The 17356-nt window shown below is 37.3% G+C and overlaps 1 protein-coding gene across 1 annotated transcript in view; it reads left to right on the forward strand.

Annotated features, from left to right (window-relative positions):
• SLIT3 (slit guidance ligand 3) overlaps positions 1-17356 on the forward strand; it is a 533309-nt gene that overhangs the window by 13794 nt on the left and 502159 nt on the right. The window contains exons 2-3 of the mRNA XM_075164102.1: positions 13142-13213; positions 15020-15091. Of these exons, the coding sequence (XP_075020203.1) occupies positions 13142-13213; positions 15020-15091 (144 nt within the window). The remainder of the gene's footprint in view (positions 1-13141; positions 13214-15019; positions 15092-17356) is intronic.

A 17356-nucleotide genomic window follows, 5' to 3' on the forward strand; every position in this document is an offset into this window, starting at 1 on the left:
GATTAAATAAAATCAAGAATTGAAAAGAAATAATTAAAAAATGATTTTTTTCGTAAATGCAGCTGTTAACCTTGGGGTTTTTTTATACGAATGAAAATTATGCTTGAGCTAATGCGACACACTACTGTGTCTTTCTCTTTCTCTTTATAATGTGCACATCCTGGTTTCTTCATATTAAATCATGTTTCTGTAGCAACTGTATTTTAAAGTATTCTCTATAGTTTTCTTTATGCTTGAGATTTAAAGCTTTCTACTAACTCCTCACCTCCCCCTGAAACAAAAACCAACAAATGTTCTACCCTTTTCTTTGTAGAAAATGTAGAATCATAGAATCTTTAAGGTTGGAAGGGACTTCAGGAGGTCTCCTAGTCCAGCCTCTGCTCAAAGCAGGGTCAACATAGAATTCAGACCAGGTTACATGAGGATTTGTCTGGTTGGGTCTTGAAAACCACAGTACCTTTATGTAACGTGTTCCACAATCCACAGCTTGACCGTCCTGATAGTAACCAGTGTTTTTTTTATAAACAGCTAGAATGATCATTGTATCTCTTTTGCTGCATACCTCAGTAAAGAGCCTTGCTCCATTTTCAAAGTAGCCCCTCTAGGTATTGGAAGACTGCTCATCAGTCACTCAAAGCCTGCCGTTCTCCAGACTACACAAGCTAAGCTTCCTCAGACTCATCTTATGTAGTCAAGTCCCTTGATCATTTCAGTGGTATTTTACTGGACTTGCTCAAGTTTATTAGCATCTTTCTTGGACTGAGGGGCCCAAAACTGGACACAGTATTCCCTGTATAGTTGAGAAAGACACTGTTCTCCCTTAATCCACAGATGTTGTTTCAGCTTAGAAGGCAGTCAGGTTCATCAAGCATGATTTAACTTCGGTAAATCTGTTGGCTATTTTCAGTCATCTTCTATCCTCTGTGCCCAGAAATCGCTTCCAATAGTTTTTGCATTGACTTTTCCAGGGACAAAAATGAGGCTGATGCTGACCAGCCTGCACTGTGCCATATCATTCTTTTCAACTTTTTTGAAGACAAATGTAATATTTACCTGTATCAGAGATGTCGCAGCAGGGCTGCACTTTATCAGCCGGATCTCTCTGCACCACCAGATGCATCCTGTCTGTTCCCACAGGCTTCTACGGGTCAGGATTTCTTAAGAGATGCTTGACTTGATCCTCTGCCACTACTGGCTGTTCCTCTCCTCCTTGAACCTTGTATTTAGACACAAAGACTTGGGAGACTGTGTCAGTGAAGACTTAATGCAAAGAAGGCATTGAGCACCTCAGTCTGTCGCTAAACCATCATATCTTTCTTATTCTTTTATAGCTGATGTACTGCTAGAAGCTTTTCTTGATGACCCTACCCTTGCCAGTTTGAACGCTAGCTGAGCTTTGACTTTCCAAATACCATCACTTAATGTTTGGGCAAGGTTTCTGTACTCCTGTACCATACCCTCTCTTCTGCACTGGAGCTCAGTCATGAAATGTCTGTTTAGCCAAGGTGGTATTCTGATACACCTGCTCATTTTCCTCAGTATCTGGATGGAGTGTCCTTGTACTAAGGTTATCCTAGGCTGCTTCCCACAGGACGTCCCCCATCAATCCCCTGAATTCTGAAAAATTTCAGAATTCTGCAAAACTGAATTCTGCTCTCCTGAAGTCCAGGGTCTATGCTCTGCTACTTACCCTCCTCACACCCCTCAGCATTTTGAATGTCATTGTTTCATGATAACTAAAGCCAAGGATTCTACTGAATATCTCACCCCCAACCACTTCATCATTTGTGAGTAGCAGATCAGGAAAACTTAACCCATGGTTGGCCCATCTAGCATCTATTTTAGGAAGCTATGTCTGACACCCTCTGGAAACCTCCTGACTTGTTTGCCTGTCCCTGTGCTGCCTTTCCAATAACTGTCAGGGAGATTCAAGTTCCTCATAAGAACCAGGGTCTGTGATCTGGAGACTTCCTCCCATTGCTTAAAGAGGAGCGTTGTTCCCTCCTTCACCCTGAGTGGGTGGTTGGTAACAAACTCCTACTGTAATGTCACCTTCACTGACCTCTCCTCTGATCCAGGCCTGCACACTCAATGGGACTCTCGCCCAGCCCATAGAGGAGCTCCAGGCATTTGAGCCGTTCCATCACATGAAGAGCAGCCTCCCCTCCTTCTCTTCCTTGCCTGTCTTTACTGAGAACCCTGTATTCAACCATCACCAAACATACATACAACCATACATACAAACAAACATACAAGAGCTATCCCACCATGTTAGTTATTCTAATGGTATTGTATTTCTGCCTCTCTAGTCAAAACATTAGCTCTTCCTGCTTGTTTCATAAGCTTTGTGTTTGTGTACTGGCAGAAGAGGTTGTGCCAGTACAACCTCTCGACCTCTTTTACTCTTCCTGCAGGCTCTCATTATCTTTCACAAGGGCACAGATGACACTACCAAGTGAAATCTGGAGCACACCGAGAGTAACCACAAACCTTTGGCGACAAAGGTGAAGGGCATGGGAGTATAAAATGTACTGTTAGAACATTATTCTGCCAGCATTGCATTTCCTTTATATGTAATAAAAATCTGCAAAATATAATAATTAGTCAGGAGTTCCTGCAGGCTGGGACAAACATGTATTTCCTTGGAAGAAACAGAGTACTTGAATTACTCAGTCCATTATGCTGCTTCCTGCAGGTCTCGGGTACAACTTTCAACAGCAATCTGCTTAACGGGGAATTCAGCCACTGCACAAGTTGCAAAAGGTAGTTTTTTTCTTGGTGTTTTTTAACACCTATAGTTTGCCAAGTCATTTTTCGTATTTTTATAACGATGAGGACAGAAGTGTGTTGCCTGCAAGCAGTTCCAGATCATTTGGACGCTTAATGTGGGTTATTAACCAAGCGCTACTGTAATGGGCTTAAAAGTGGATAGCTTATTCACAAAATTAGGGCACTTAACCTCTAAGATCAGTTTTGTCATTGTTCAGACAGAAAGAAAACAGTCTGAGTCATACCTGAAAGCCTTCTGTAATCAGAAGGGACGATCTAATTTTTTTGAATTAAAAGCTGTATCGTCTAGGTGTGTTACAAAAGTATGATGGACTGCAGCACAGAATTTGTACATTCCAGCTATTGTGTGGCTATTTAATTACTATTTAAATTATTCTGGAGACTGAAACTATCCTGTGTCATACGTATGGTGCTATCCAACAACAACAACAACAACATTTATTAGATGTTGGATTGTAAATTTATTGTTATCCTGGTTTAACATGGGCAGCAAGCAATATCAAAATTCCTGGATCCCAATATTACTGTGTTAATACACTCTGTGCAGTACTTATTACTGAAGCTATGCAGAATATTTCTGAATCCTTTCAAGAACTGGTGGTTGTGGCAGGCTTGTTTTTTCTCTGCTAATGTTCCTCCACATATGACTTGATCTTACTGCAGATCAGAGAAGGACTAGGCTGCAGTTAGATCTCCCCTTAACCTTTTATTTAAGTTCAACAAGCCCAGCTCTCTCCGCCTCCGGTCGTATGTCATATGCTACAGCTTCCTGGTAGTCTCAGTGGCCCTTTACCTCACTCTTTCCAATGTATCAATGCCTTTCTTGTACTGGAGAGCCTGAAACTGGATACAGCATTGCAGATGACCTGTCACAAATCCTGAATACAAGAGATTAGACAAATCTTTCAAATTCTTAAACTCTTCTGGCTACACTCTTGTTAGTGGAGTCTGGTGAAGGGTGGCCTTCACTGCTGCACGGGCACACTGCTGATGTTTAGTGGCCCAATGGGATGCCAAGATCCTTTTCTGCAAAGCGACTCCCTGGTCAGTCAGTGCCCCACCTGTAATTGTTGCATGGGTTTATTTTCTTCTAGGTGGACTTTACATTTTTTTTTTTTTTTCTGTTGAACTAGATGATGTGAAATGTTTAAAGAGTACCACTCTTCCTAGAAGTCAGTGGGGAGAAAAAAGAAAAAAATTTCTCATGCTCCTTTACAAAGTCAACTATTTGTTTTAAGAAGAAAAAATAACTTCAAAAAAAAGTCTTCTATAGAGGTGGAATGTACCATCTTTTTTTGAAAAAAAAAATGAAGTTACTTTAGCTGAACATGATTTTGAAGTGTTTTGTCTTTTTCATTAGAAGTGATGTTCGTACTTGCCCGAGTGATTTGGAAACTAATGGACTTTGTGTATTCATAAAATCCAGTCCAGGACTTTATTTCCTGCATTGCAAAAGTTGAGATGGAAATATGTTAAATCTGAAGATATGCAGATTGTGCTGCCAGAGGGTTTTAGGGTAGCGTTATAATTGAGTAGTTTATCATAGTAACTTTGAAGTTCTTGGATTGAAGGCATAAGAGAATTGCCAAGTGCTTTCTATAGGGAATTATAGTCATTTAAGGTTAAGAGGCTAGTGGCAGTCCGTACCGATTAAAGACAAATTAACTCCATAGCAGAAATCCTGGAAAATGGTTAAAATAACAAAACAGATACTGGGTGTGTAAAGACTGGAAAGGGTAGTCAAAAGCTACTCTGGATATATTCACGCATGGGAATGGATTTTTCTCCTTTTTAATGGGTATCATTGTAACATGTTCCCAAACTAAGAACAAAAGTACTCGTAAAGAGAAGAGGGCTTTAGTGAACAACCTTTTGCCTCCAACCCTGCAGGTAGCTTTCATAAAAATCAAGAAGGTATTCCTCGTGGCTTTAAGCTTCTAGAGTGCAGTAGGTAGCCAAGTGAATGGTTAACTTACCTGTGAAAATGCATGTTTTCTCCAGTTCGGGGGGGGGTGTGTGTGTGTGTGTGTTCGTGGTTACCTTGCATAGTGATTGGGGGTTGGGAAAACGAATCAAACAGGAAAATTTTAAAGGGATGACTCAGCTGTCATTCTAGCAGGTGGTTTGGATCGACAAAGTCCTTTAGCAGTGTAATGGCAAAACAGTAAAAGCCTTGTTTCCCAAGAATGTGTGCTGCTTGAGTTATTTGGAGGAATTGGTTGGGCTAATGAAAAATATCAGTAACTCTTTAGATTCAGGAATCTGGATTCAATTGTTATCACTTGAATTTTAGCTCCCACATTTTGAATGTTACTGCCAAGTTGATTTATCATTTAAAATAAATCCTTTGGAATGTATTACAAATTAATCGTAACAAAGAATGTGTGCCATTTCCTCAAAACAGTTGCTCTTAAGTTTGTGGGGAAATTTATTTTTCTTCTGGTCTTCATGAACTTTTGGAAGTTTCATGAATTGTGTCCTAGCTGATGTTTGTTTTGATGTGAGTTCTAGATGGTGTGTTGGATCCTACCTGTTTCGTTCTTAGGGGGCAAGAGAGAATTTTATTAATTGTGCATTAACAAGTGCATTGTTCTGTGTGAGACAAATTTTATGCATCCCTTGTTGGGAAATGCCAAAAAATGAGATGAAGAGAAATGCATCTTCCCTGTGGATTACATGGGGCGTTGGTTTAATCAAGTTTCTTTTCAGAGTATTGGGTTTTATGCTGATTTGTTTGTCCCACATGTGACACAAATGTGTATAGCTTTGAGCTGGTATGTTGTAGCCACTTGAAAACTTAGCAGGAACAGAAACTAAATTTCATGTTTGAGGTTCTATGACTCGAAGTACATATTTACCTTACTTACGAAGCAGTTGGACAGGAAAGAATCCTAGTGCTGTGTAACTTGGGTAAGAGCTGTCTTTTGAAGTGTATGGCAGTTAATTTTTCTTAAATACAGTATGCAGTTTCTCTACTGCTCTTATTGAATTCTTTGTTTATTAATATAAATGAACAAACATCTGAGGACTTGAAGGAAGTTGCAACTGGTGTTTTAGATTCCCTTTTCCTTAGATAGCAGGTTATTTTCATGTTGTATGTATTTTCATTTCATGTAGTGTCTTCCTAGGTTAAAGACAATTGGATTAATGTTTTCCTAAATACTGCCCATCTAGGACTTGTATTTGTCATTGAGATGCAAAATCACTTACTGCCATAAAATTATTGGACATCAGAGGTGATCTTCAGTTTTGTTTTTAGGAATGCCACTGTGTTTGCCAGATTGGCACCTGAGAGTCCTCTGAAGTGGAGGAAAACTTTGTTGCTCTAGAACAGTTATTGACAGTGAATGGCTTTAACCAAATGAAATAATTGTGTTTCTTCCAGAAAGAGAACTAAATTTAAGCAATTTCTTTTCTGACCAAAAGCTAACAGGGTTAGGCCTGGAGTCTGGTGGTTTTCGAGATGAGAAAAAATTGTAACTTAAAAAAAAGTGTTAAGTGGAAGCTTGTGTTAAAGCAAATACACCACTTGCAGTAAGACCATCAGGCTGAGAGTCTTTTGTGTGCCTGTGAACTTGTACAGTGCCCATACCTCATAGGCTTAAAAAACAAACAAAATCATTAGGGACTTGTACTGAGAGCTAACTGGTTTTTATGCTTTAGTAAGGCTTTTGACTTTGGCATCTATGTGCCTAGAAAAGCATAACAAGGCAAGCAGAGCTAGCTCCAAAATGGGCAGCTGATTTAAAAAAACTATAGTCGTGGAAGAGTTGAGGAATTTAGTTAGGGATTCACCTGGGTATGTTCAAGACTCTCAAGTACGATGAGGGCCCAAACTTTGGGTTATCTTGGAGACTACAATGCATAGGGGGTTCAGCAGGTAGCAAAATGAGATCTGAGTAACAGGAACTTGCTACAATCTAGTAGTGTTGTTTTGAATTTTTGCATCCTTGTATATGAGAGGATTTGAATTTTGTATAAGGATTTTTTATTTATATGTAAGTATTAAATTATTGATTTGAAGATTGTTGCAAGACTTCAGCATTTCATTGCATTTTTTTTATTGGCTCTTTTGTAAGAGTTGTAATGTTTATTGTGGTGGTGATGTGTTGTCAAACTCAATTCTGATCTCATATATTAAAGAAGTATAGGCTCTGAACTGTCTAAGATGAGTGCGTATATTTGCCAGGGTATGTGAGTCTAGGAGATGGAAGCACGTAGTGCTAAGTAGCAAGTGGATTTACTTCTCGAGTCATAAACTCTATACAGTCCCAGGCAGAGGGTGGGGATTGAGAACAACAGTGTCCGGATGTTTTGGAAGAGTTGAATGGCTAAGCAGAATAATTACCAACTGAAATTTAAGTAATGTAACAGAGGAAATCTGTGCATGCCTAGTGCTGTTTGAAGCTGCATAATGGCATGCTCCAGAGAATGTTGGGGATGCTTTAAAACACTTAAAAGTCTGTCTTAAGTTCACTAGATTGTCTTCAGAGAAGAATGAAAGGTGAAGCAATGCAGACGAATTCTTGCTATGAAGCAGGATCTGCTCAAGTTGCTCCAAACATCCCTGTTTGTAATAAGTGTATGTTGTGTGACTGTCTTCAAGATCTAGAAAATACGTATTGAATTAAATTGTTATTAGAACATAGCAGGACGTGTTTATGAGTAAAGCTCCCTTTAATAGTTCATCTGAACTCACTTTCATGATGTCTTGTACCATTCTAGTCCAATTCCTGTTTCTATTCCCACTGACATAATTCCTTCCATGTCTGTTTTCTTAAACTGCTACTACACCTGCATTGTCCTTAACTTGCATGCTAAAAGAAAAATAGATTGACAAGAGAGACGTAATACTTTACTAAAAAGCTGTACTAAAGCTGGTATAGATGACAGTTTCAGTTTCTTCTTAAGTGAGTGGTATCAACTTTGCTGCTGACGCACCGGAAGAGACCTGTATTCCTCAATGGAGTTTTCTTAGATGTTCTTAGATGATGGGACAATATTATCTGAATGTGAAATGACAAGAGAGTCGTAGCTGGACTTGTGTACACGTGGAGTGAGATAGATGTGTTGAGTACGATCTAAGATCCGCTTGGCCCCACATACTATGCAAAATGCAGGAATTCTGCACAGTAAGAATTTTGTGTGGAATGAATGTATCTGCACATAGGTATTTGTTGAAGTTAAATATAAATTAAATTCACCCTTACAGTATAATTTTCCCCATGTCTTTGACCCAGACGATTTCTTTTCAAAGCTGTGTTTCCTTCCAACGGTTCTTAAGAATACTGATAAGTTTGAAAGCCAACCAAGATTAGATGTTAAGGTTTAGCTTTTTGTAGTTGAAACCCACTAGTGAGCCCATAATCAGCTGCCAAACTTTATAAAGGAAACATAAAATATTATGTTGCCCACAAATACCAGCTGTAAACCACTAATGTCTGCATTAGTTCAGTAACTTCACAGTCACAAAGTTTAATTGACTAATGGGGTAACCTGTGGCAATCTGCTTCCTTGCAGCAGTGTTAGACCTACTGTGAACAGGAGGAGGAAGTGTTACATAGTAGTTCATCAAGGTTTTAGTCTGTTTTTCTTCAAATGGCAGATAAGCCTTGAGGGAGAGCATGCTGGAACAGGCAAATGTTCAGAAGGTAAATACTGCTTTTTAAAACAGAGGCGGCAGTTATCAATTAAATCCTAAATGGTTTAAAGAAAGTGAACTTCATGAAGAACGGTTGCCTTAAAGTTAGAGCATTTTCCAAGTAATTTTACTTACAGAAATGGAAACCTTTGACTTAGATACTAACCTTCAGAAGGGATTAATAGAATGATTGATATTATGTATACAATATAGGCTGTGCCAATCAGCAGGAGTAGAGGAAAAAGCAATCTCAAGATATGTATTGATCAAGGAATGTTAAAGTTTCTTTCACAACAGGGAACTGCAGATTTCACCAGGGGAAGAATGTTGAATAGCTGGAGTGTTCTTGGGGCTGAAAGTAGAGAGGAATAGAGCTGATGTGTGGGATTGGTCTCACAGGCTGGGCGGGACGGGTGGTGTGGTGGAGAGATTGCTATGTTTATGACAGGAATGCAGTTCTGCATACACCTGTTCAAGCTGAGTAAAGCTGTGCTGAGAATTAAGTCTTATCAAAATGGACAAAAAGCAGGGCCAAAGACACTGTGTTGCCCCGTATACCTTAGCTGACTCCTATCTGCCTTGGAGAATTCTGACCAGCTTAATGCTGTGCTTTGCTAGACCTTTTCTGAGATACAGGCAAGGGAGAACTTCTGAAGGAACGACATGAAAAGCATATGGGAAACATCATGCAAGTAAAACACAAGCTATTTATGCATTGCTTACTCCAGACTTAATTCTTTCCAATGCTGCTTGCAATCAGGTCACCCTGGCGCACCAGTGAGTAGTTAATGATGCACCAGGGTGGAAGAACTGAACTGAGAACAGAAGAGGAAATTAAGCTGGAAAATCTGAAAAATGTAGGCAGTGATTCAAAGGTATTCCTGGAGAAAAGCACGATTCAATCAACAGGATAAACACAAATGGAAGAGAATGGCTGGTACATGCAGTGAAAGTGCCTTGTAGTTGTTTTGTGGGTTTTTTCTTTAATGGACCTTTTTTAAATATAGTTGACATAATTCAAGCAAGGATACTGTCTGTTTTGTTCATATAGCTGAAATGTGGGGATCTTTTTTTCCCCTCATTTCCTTATCATTATCCTTGCTTCCCACCTGTGCTGAAGAAAATGGTTTCCTGACAGGAGAATGTGTTTCTTCTATTGTTTAAGTATGTCCTGTGCTAAGATGCAGAAACTAACTCTTGAAAGTTTATTCTATTTATTTTTAAATCATTTTATGACTGAGGAATTTTATTAGTATTATTTTGACATTTATCAATAACCATCAGAAATAGATTTCAATATTATAAAACACTTATTTCTGCACTCCAGTGTATCTCATATACTGCTTCAATCCTGTTAAAATCTTGCTTATATCTTAGAAGGATTCACTGCAAGATTGATGCAAATGCTTGAAAAAGATACACAAAAAATATTACATATTCTATGCCTATATGACTTCTATTTTTAATGGCAGAATTCAGTAAAAGATTCTCGTTATGGGCAATGTATAGAATTATTGGTCTGAATTTTAGGGTTTGGGTTTTTTTTTTAGGTAGTCCTTAATCTGTTCTGTCTTCCTGTTGTCTATAGCAAAGTTGCCATGGAAAAGATGGAGATCTTAAACTATAGCTGGTTTGTCCCTCGCACAGATCTTGTAGACATATAGGCTGGGGTGTTTTTCAGTATCAACTGTGAGCTTAATCATCGTCATTGCAGACTTCTAAGTACCAGACTACTCCCAGCTATGAAGTGGCTCATACTGTGTTTAGTTCTTTGTGTGTGGGTTTTGGTTTTTTTGCTTTTTTTGTTTTGGTTTGGTTTGGTTTTTTGTTGTTTTTTTTAGCTTTTCAAGTCCAGTAAGTGAATGCATCGGCATGTTAAAATGACATTAAAAGGAGCTTAATTTCATATCGGTTTGCATCTAAGATTTAGGAAACACATGAGAAAAGAATTACGTATGTTTAGGAATATGAAGAGTTATTTCCTCAGATGAATGAGTACAATTACCTGTACTCATCTAAATATTTACATTTTTGATAGTGGAGGATAATGTTCATATTAGGAAAAAACTTTATTTTCATGGTTAGAAGCATTTGGGGAAGTTAGTAGTTATACTAAAAAATCAGTCCTGTTTCTTCTCTGAATATTGAAAGTGTACCTTTTAAGAAGCTTAGACTTCAAAATATGTAACTGCCTTTATTTGACAATGTGGTTCACACTAGAAAAATGAAATTTGTTACCATGACGATTGCTTTTCATTTAATGCCTTAGAAGAATTTTACTTCATGTCGGCAGAAAAAAATTATCTTGATTCAAAGGAAATAATCATTTATGCTTGACACTCACGTATTTCTTAGTAGTAGTTCCATCCTACTAATAGGATCTCATGTGAGGTGAAAAAAGAGTGGCTTAAGTAAGTAGCAGCCATACTGGAAGGCTTGTATGGAACTGCATGTATGATAGAAAATTACTGGAAATTGTGCCAGCCAGGAGAACTTTTCCCCCCCCGTAGGATGGTATATGAATGATTACAAATGATTAAACTGTTCTTAACATTTCAAGTGCTTTCGCATTTTGTTTGCAGTATTACTTGCTAGGCACTTAGAAGCCATCCTAGACAGCCATTTATGTAGCGTTTTTCAGAATACAGACGTGATAGTTGAGGCGCTCCTGGAAGCTCTGACTTCTATCCCTTCCTTGAATTCCTTTTTGTACCTAGAGAAATAACCAACTTGAAGCAGCACTTAGGAACACCCATCTGATTTTCAGAAATTATTTCAGGGTCAAGGTTTGTGCAGGTGTCCGATGATTGCCAAATGTACTTAAAAAAAAAAATACTGTAATCTTGCTTTTTGTCGTTGAATTTTACTAGAAATGGGAGGGAAATGGTACCTTCTAAATACAAAAGAGGTGTATCCCAGTGCACATTAGTGCAGGAACTATAGTAAAACTTAATTGCATAGGAAAAGCTTCTGCTTCCTGCTGTGGATTTGTGATCTCATTCTCTTTTAGAAAACAAATGTCTACCCTCATGGCTAGTTTTTCGTATCAGATTGTTTTTGATGGCAATATGCAACAAAATTTGTCAGAATGTATTGTTTACAATCTCATGATCTTTAGAAAAAACACTGAATGTTTTTTGGCATGAAAACTATTACCCCAAAGGCTTATATTTTTGATATTTAGCAGCTTTTGGTAGACATAAAATGTGACTTGGAAGAAAAAAGTTTACTCCAATATTAGAAAATTTATTTTTCATAAAGGGCTTCTTGTATCTAGGAAACTGACACTCAGAACAAATTTGTGGTGACATGTTGGAGAGTATATTTGTTTTTATTAATTGTAAGTTTGTTGCATATTGCTTATTATGTTAAAATAAGCATGGCTGAAGACCAGGAGGAAAGACTAGCTGTTTGTCTTGTCCCTGTGGGTTAGCACTAGGTCAGGTAGAACAATCTGGACAGAAAAAAAAACCAAACAAACCGCAAACAATGGGACATGCTCAGCTGGAAGAACTTTAGGGGTGCCCAGCAAAGGCAAGTCTAGAGGAGAGAAAACAGCAACACAGGACCTATAGCACCAGCAGGTATTTGGTATACTCTTTTGAAATGTTCATTGGGAAACAAAAGAAGTTATTCTTGGTTTGTTGTGACTCTAAAGGCACCAAAGTTAGTGTACTGAGAGCTATCCTTAAGTATAGGATCAGTCTTGCAAGGGTTAGTTTATAAATTCCTTTCTTTTTAATTTGACCCTTCTTTGAATTAAATAAATTTGTCTAAAACTAGAGTGTTTTATTTTGATGTCTGTTCTATTAAGATATAAGTTCAGACATTAAATTCTTCTGTATTTTTGGTGTGCTCGCTCCAAAGAAAAGCTGCAGAAAAGTGGGCAGCTCAAGGTCTGGTTACAGTGGATTTTCCCTGTCATGGAAAAGAAGCCAGTTACTTATTAATTTTGAATATAGAGCATAAATTAGCACAGACTGAAAGAGAGTGCAGGAGGTAATACTTGGTATGTGACCACACAAGGAAAATGTGTCGGCGCATAACAGAGGTGTTAGGAAATTGAGAATTTAAAGACAGAATGTAGGAATTGGCAAAGGGTGAACACACATGGGAAACAGGTCAGTGTGATTAACAGTATCTTCTGAAAACCAGCATTTCCAAAAAGCTGGGATCAGGAGGCTGCCCAGTTAGGATGCTTGAAAAAGACCATAAGCTGTTGTATAATTTTGCAGACCTTCCAATCATTTGGGTAGGACCACACTTAAGGCTCACTAAGCGAAGTCGTTCTCTCCGCAAGCTCTGTGTAGTCTAAGTTTCTGTGGCAGGCTGGACTCATTTGGGTTTAGAATAACCCCAGAGTTTAATCTTCATTTTGGGGCAGGGTACTCTTTCAACTGTGTTATACCAATTGGGTCTTGAATATATTTAGCCTCTTACAAGACTGTAGTCTTGAGGGAGAAAGAATCATATAGTAAGCATCGATACTAGAAATAAAAATGGAAGGACTTCTTGTATGAGAGCAATGTACTCTGAGGAGGAGGCAGAGTGCATCAAGATTGATGACTTGCTTTTTGAGATTTTAATGGAAACATTAGTTTGTACAATTTGAGTAGCTGATAGATGCTCCACTGATGGAGATACTTTCTGCTAACGGAGTTTTGGATGTCAGTTATTGTGCCTGAATGCTGGTTTCTTTTTCCCCTGCAGTGATCTAGAAAAAAATAATATCACAAGAATCACAAAGACAGACTTCACAGGACTGAAGAATCTCCGTGTCTTGTGAGTATAACACAAAACTTGTCTTTCTTTACAAGACTGTTTTAGGGTGCTGGTACTAAGAATGTCCATAATTCTAGAGATCAAATGCTAGTAATTTCTGCATGTTATTCAGTTATTGGTGTTCTTTTAAACCAAGCAAATGGAACAGATTGTGATGTGAAACAGTAAATTTTAGTTCCATGCTAAAGTCTGAATGTAGTTTCAGAGTTATTTAATTGTTTTTGTTTCTCACTGGCTTTTAATAAATACCATGGTAAAGCTTTTGGTCCACTTTACAATCACTTATGGATAAATCAGTTATACTGAAACACTAGTGAGTAAGTCTTTCAGATTTTGGTCACTTTAAGGTATAGTCCCATTAATAGCATTTTTGCAGAAGATTACGCAGAACTTCATTAAGGATAGTTGGTAGCTGGTAGAAGTTGTACACAAGGAAACCTGTGAATTTTTTTAGTCTAATATGAAGTAATAAATACAAAAATTTTAGGTGGTGCTGTCTCTTGATCTAAAAGTATCAGTCAAGAGCTTAACTGTACTTCTAAATGGGCCTTTGAACATCAAAAGGGGAAACATCAGTCTACAGAATCTGTCATTCCTGATTTACTATTTTCTCTTCTATGAACCTCAAATGGCACCCCTAATTTAGTGATGAAAATTAGGACTACTTCATAGTAGTTCCCTCCTTTTAGGAACATGCCTCTCTGGTTCACATGTTTGGGGTTTTTTTAATTTTATTTTTTGATCTTCATACGTGATCCTGGCTGTGGAATACTCTCTTGCTGTCTGTCTTCTCAACTGCTATCCAGCTGAACAGCTCTGAGCATCCTCATAGGATTGGGTGCAGAGGAGTGGCTGTTGAGAACAGGCAAGAATAGTGCTTTTTCACTAGTTAGTCTTGGCTGAGCCCAGACTTACTGTGTTAAGTTCTTCCTTTCTGTGTTTTAGCTAAAGCCACGTAAAATGTCCAGAGAGCCTAGTCCATGCATGTGAGTGCTCTTAAAGAAGCAGAAAATGGGTGTGTGCTGGAAGGCAGCACTGAGAGAGGAAAAAGGTCAGCTTAAATGGGACTATTGGTATCTCTGTTCCTTGGCTTCCACTTTACATATAAAGAGCGTTTCTGCTGCGTAAATGAATAATCATTTCCTGCACAGTGTAAATCAAAGAGAAGTCGGTCTCCATTGCTTATAACTTATCCTTGTCTCAGCCACAGGGGAGGAAGAAAAGCAGGGTCAGACACAGTGGAAACCTGGGAGTTTTCCCTTACGTTTTTGCACCCTGTTGTACAGCGGGACTGTATACAGTTGTCACACATAGCTGCCATGGCTGTATTTCTGGAGGGAGTGGACCGCTTTGGATTACTTACACATGGTTTACTCTGGGGCAAGCTTAAAATCTTTGCAGAACATAAAGGTTGGACAAAAAAATATGCTGACATTGAGGGGGTTCCTGCTGTGTGCTGTAGGAGTCAGTTATCTCAATTACATTTACATAACCTAAGAGTAATATACTAAGCATGTAACAATCAGCCTTTAGACCAACACCTTTCTGAGCATATTGGTTATGGTTATAAAAGTTTAGGAACAAAAATATTTACTAAATCTGGCATTCAGGAGGCAATTTTTGAATCAGTTTCCTGTTAGTGACCAAGAGAAACAGTGCTGTTCTGTCCAGATTTTTTTAATAATCTCTAATTATAACTGTTACTGGTACCTCTGTGAAAAGCAATTTTGTAGCACATGTGAAGAGAAGTAGGGAAACTCTTTTATTCTTTTGTCTAAAAATTAACTGATATTTCTGAAATTGCAGACACTTGGAAGAAAATCAGATTAGTGTGATAGAACGTGGAGCATTTCAAGATCTAAAACAACTTGAACGGCTGTAAGTATCTCTGTTTATATACCTATGGAAAATCTACAGGTTTTCTACCTCACTCTTAATGATAATTCATAATATTTCATGATTACAAAATTAACTTCCTTTAAGAAAGAGAGAGAGATGGGTACCTGCCTAAATTAAAGTATGCTCTTAAACACCATTGAATTTATATTGCATGATGGCTAATACTTGAAATAAAATGTACAATTGCTTGCCAAGAAGATAGAACTGTTGATGACACCAGAATCTTAACAACATTATCAAAACTTAAAATCTTAAAATTGATATGCAGGTGAAGAAAGATTTCTTTATAATAATTTCATATTACTAAATATATTATATATATTTGTATTTTTTTATGTGTATATATAAAACTATGCTAATGGAAGTTGCAATTCTCCTTTGAGAACCACAGTATTTCTAAAACTGCCTTCAGACTTAATTTTCTGATTAGCTTCGTTTCCTTTAAAGTTGCATAATGTCACTGATACCAGTGGATTCCAGGGTATCAAGCTAGACTTAGTGGAGAAAAGACTGTAGACTTCCTCTGCTTTTGATAGCAATTAAATTTTTTTTTTTTAAAAAAGGTGAATATAAGAGGTCTCTTAATACAGAATCTGATTTATAGAAAACTACTGGCCCTGCAAGAATATCAAAAAGTACAGAAGTAGTGCTATATCCAATTGCTATTCTTAGTTGGGTGTATTGTTTAGCATTATCATGAAGCTAGGTTAATTTTGTCTGCTTATGATGGGAGCAGAACAAGATCTCTGTAATACTGAAATACTTCTGGGAATTATTCTTTGTTAGAAGTAGGTGACTAGAACAAAATCGCATGCTGGTTTGGAATGCCTGTTAATGGAGAAGCAGGTTTTCTTATGCTTGATTGTGAACTCAGTTGTCTGCAAGGCATTTGTTGTAGGACTTGGTATTTTCTAATTGATATTTTCTAAAGCAGCTTTCAAGAGTTAAGTTCTCACTAGCAATTGTTCAAGAGAAATCTGGAGTATTGAGCATATGCTGTACTAAAACTGTTTCAAATGATCTCAGGATTAGATTTGCATTTAAGTTGTTCAACTAGTGCATTGAACTTCTAAATGAATTTACTCACGATTTTTTGTCTTGAATTACAAAGCTCCATTTATGGCAATAAGGGAGCTTTAAATAAGGGAGTTTTAAATTCTGATTGTAACCCATTTTATCAGTTCCTGGTACCTATATTCAATTAGAAAGCACTTTCAGGACAAAAGTTTTGCCATAGCTGATTTATTTCACGTTTCTTGGGCAGTAAAAAATAATAACCAGCTTAATTTTCAAAAATTAAGCACAGCCTGTAGAAAACAGTTTTTTCACATTATAGCTCATCTTTGAGAGTCAGTATCCTAACTACTAAGTCCTAGTTTTAAGCTCATTTTTTAGATAGGGGTGTCTGTGTGTATATGTATAAAAATAATCTTCCTCATATCTCTATTTAGATAAAGATAGATTTAATTAAACTATGAAATGAGTTTTGAAAGAAATCTGGGAGAAGGGCTAGCTATTAGTAACCAGAAATGATACTCAAGTGTCATCTTAATGTGTTGTTTTTCTGTAGAGCCTGCTCTCTTAGCAAAAGAAAATAATGTGTTTTGTGAAACCAGAAGTTGGGAAATATGATACCTTTAATAGTGTCTGTTTAAGTATGTGATGTTTGAAAGTCTTACTTTTTTTTTTCCTGTGCGAACTCTTAACTTGGCCTGTTAAATATACTGCATCTCTGCTTCTCTTTTAGGATTGCCTGTCATTAAAATATTTCCTAAATGAATGTAGCATGAAAGGGAGGCCTGGAAACTTGCAACTTTTTGGTATTTTAGCTTAAATCATTTTTAGGACAAAACTATAAATCTGATTTTTTTTGCTATGAGTCAGTAGGCTTTGGAGAATGAACTGTGGAAAGTTTGGTGTAACTTATAAAGGCTAAATTGCAACATTTTAGGTAATATTAAAGCTATTTTATTAAGTATTGTCAAACATTGCAAAATGTTAATGAAGAAAGTATGATGGCTGAATTTAAAAAAACTGGCTTTTTTCCATTTAATTTCTTTCAAATAACAAATAAAAATTGCTTATATTGCTTCGATTTTGGAATAATGTTCTTTTTTGATCTATTGAAGTGGATGCAAAACTAATCATTAACTTCTTTTTAAACAAAGCAGCTGCACTAGGTCAGACTTCAAAAAAACAGGAGTAATTTTTATTCCTGGCAAAATACCATATATAAAGGTCTTT

The sequence above is a fragment of the Calonectris borealis genome, chromosome 15, assembly GCF_964195595.1.
Source record: "Calonectris borealis chromosome 15, bCalBor7.hap1.2, whole genome shotgun sequence".
NCBI classification, from domain to species: domain Eukaryota; kingdom Metazoa; phylum Chordata; class Aves; order Procellariiformes; family Procellariidae; genus Calonectris; species Calonectris borealis.